The 1,347-nt window shown below is 40.5% G+C and overlaps 1 protein-coding gene across 1 annotated transcript in view; it reads left to right on the top strand.

The window, feature by feature from the left end:
- The window catches only part of LOC128246986 (SCO-spondin-like), an 87,020-nt gene that overhangs the window by 19,240 nt on the left and 66,433 nt on the right, over positions 1-1,347 (top strand). The window contains exon 10 of the mRNA XM_052970973.1: positions 442-640. Within this exon, the coding sequence (XP_052826933.1) occupies positions 442-640 (199 nt within the window). The remainder of the gene's footprint in view (positions 1-441; positions 641-1,347) is intronic.

The raw sequence follows: 1,347 nt of genomic DNA, 5'->3' as shown, positions 1-1,347 counted from the left end.
ATATATATATATATATATAATTTATGAAGGAAACGGAAAATAGATTTGGTACTAGTATCTATTTAGTACGACGATCGTTTCGACCCTTCCTGCGACTGTCCTTTTTAGGTGGGATGTTGTGCATCCAATTGTGTTGCTACGATCAGTGCAGTCTGGTTCACATCAGGTACATGCATACATAAAGTTGTGTCCCGCTACATTTAGCGTTGGCACGCCGGGTCAAATGCTTAGCGACATCTCTTCCGTCATTACGTTCTAGGTTCAAAGTCCGCCGAGATCGACTTTGCCTTTTATCCTTTAGGGGTCGATAAAATAAGTAGCAGTTGAGTACTGAGGTCGATGTAATCGACTTACACCCTTCCCCAAAATTGTTGGCCCTGTGCCAAAATTTGAAACTAATGTCAATATATGCATTCACATGTATTTTGCTTTCCATTGTAGTACATGCAGCAATGCAGAATGGGATTGCGAGAAAAAATCTTGTGATGAAATTATATGTCCAAAATATCAAATATACATCACAAAGACAGCAATATGCCAAAAGACATGTGCAAACTTTGATCAAATGATGAAGTGTGAAGAAAAAGATAAAGTTATTGACGAGTGTGGCTGTCCCGAAGGAAAAGTCATGTCTCACAACGTAAGTAGAAATTCTTATAAATTGTACAATGAAAGGAAGGGAAACTCTCTAAATGTAAAACAGCTGCTGGCTGTATCACTATGGTGTTCATACAACCCACAGCAGAATCTGTGATTCACTAACAGCAGCTCTATTCCTGTGGAAAAAAAGACAGATAACTACTTTTTTTGGTGTGTTTGAGCGTGTGTATTCATATGTAAAATGTCTCTAAAACCTTGAAATGAGATGTTCAGTGCAGAGAGAGTCTGTTATTGTGCTTTCGTAGCACTTAGAGGATAGCAGATTAGGGAATTTAATTAGTGAGTCCCCAAAGAAGGTATATGCAGGAAAGGCGTAGGTGATGAAAGAACTGAAACACTCTTTCGAATATTATATAGAGGCGCAGGAGTGGCTGTGGCGTAAGACGCTTGCTTCCCAAACACATGGTTCCGGGTTCTGTCCCACTGTTTGGTACGTTGAACAAGTGTCTTCTACTGTAGCCTCAGGCCGACCAAAACCTTGTGAGTGGATTTGGTAGACGGAAACTGAAGGAAGCCCAAATATATATATGTGCGTGCGTGTATATGTGTGAGTGTGTATTTGTGTGTCTGGGTTTGTCCCACCACCATCGCTTGACAACCAATGCTGGTGTGTTTACGTCCCCGTAACTTAGTGGTTCGGCGAAAAAGACCGATAGAATAAGTACTAGGCTTACAAAGAATAAGTAC

The sequence above is a fragment of the Octopus bimaculoides genome, chromosome 10 (assembly GCF_001194135.2).
Source record: "Octopus bimaculoides isolate UCB-OBI-ISO-001 chromosome 10, ASM119413v2, whole genome shotgun sequence".
NCBI classification, from domain to species: domain Eukaryota; kingdom Metazoa; phylum Mollusca; class Cephalopoda; order Octopoda; family Octopodidae; genus Octopus; species Octopus bimaculoides.
Note: the sequence above shows the minus strand (reverse complement) of the source record. Positions and strands in the feature narration are given on the sequence as shown.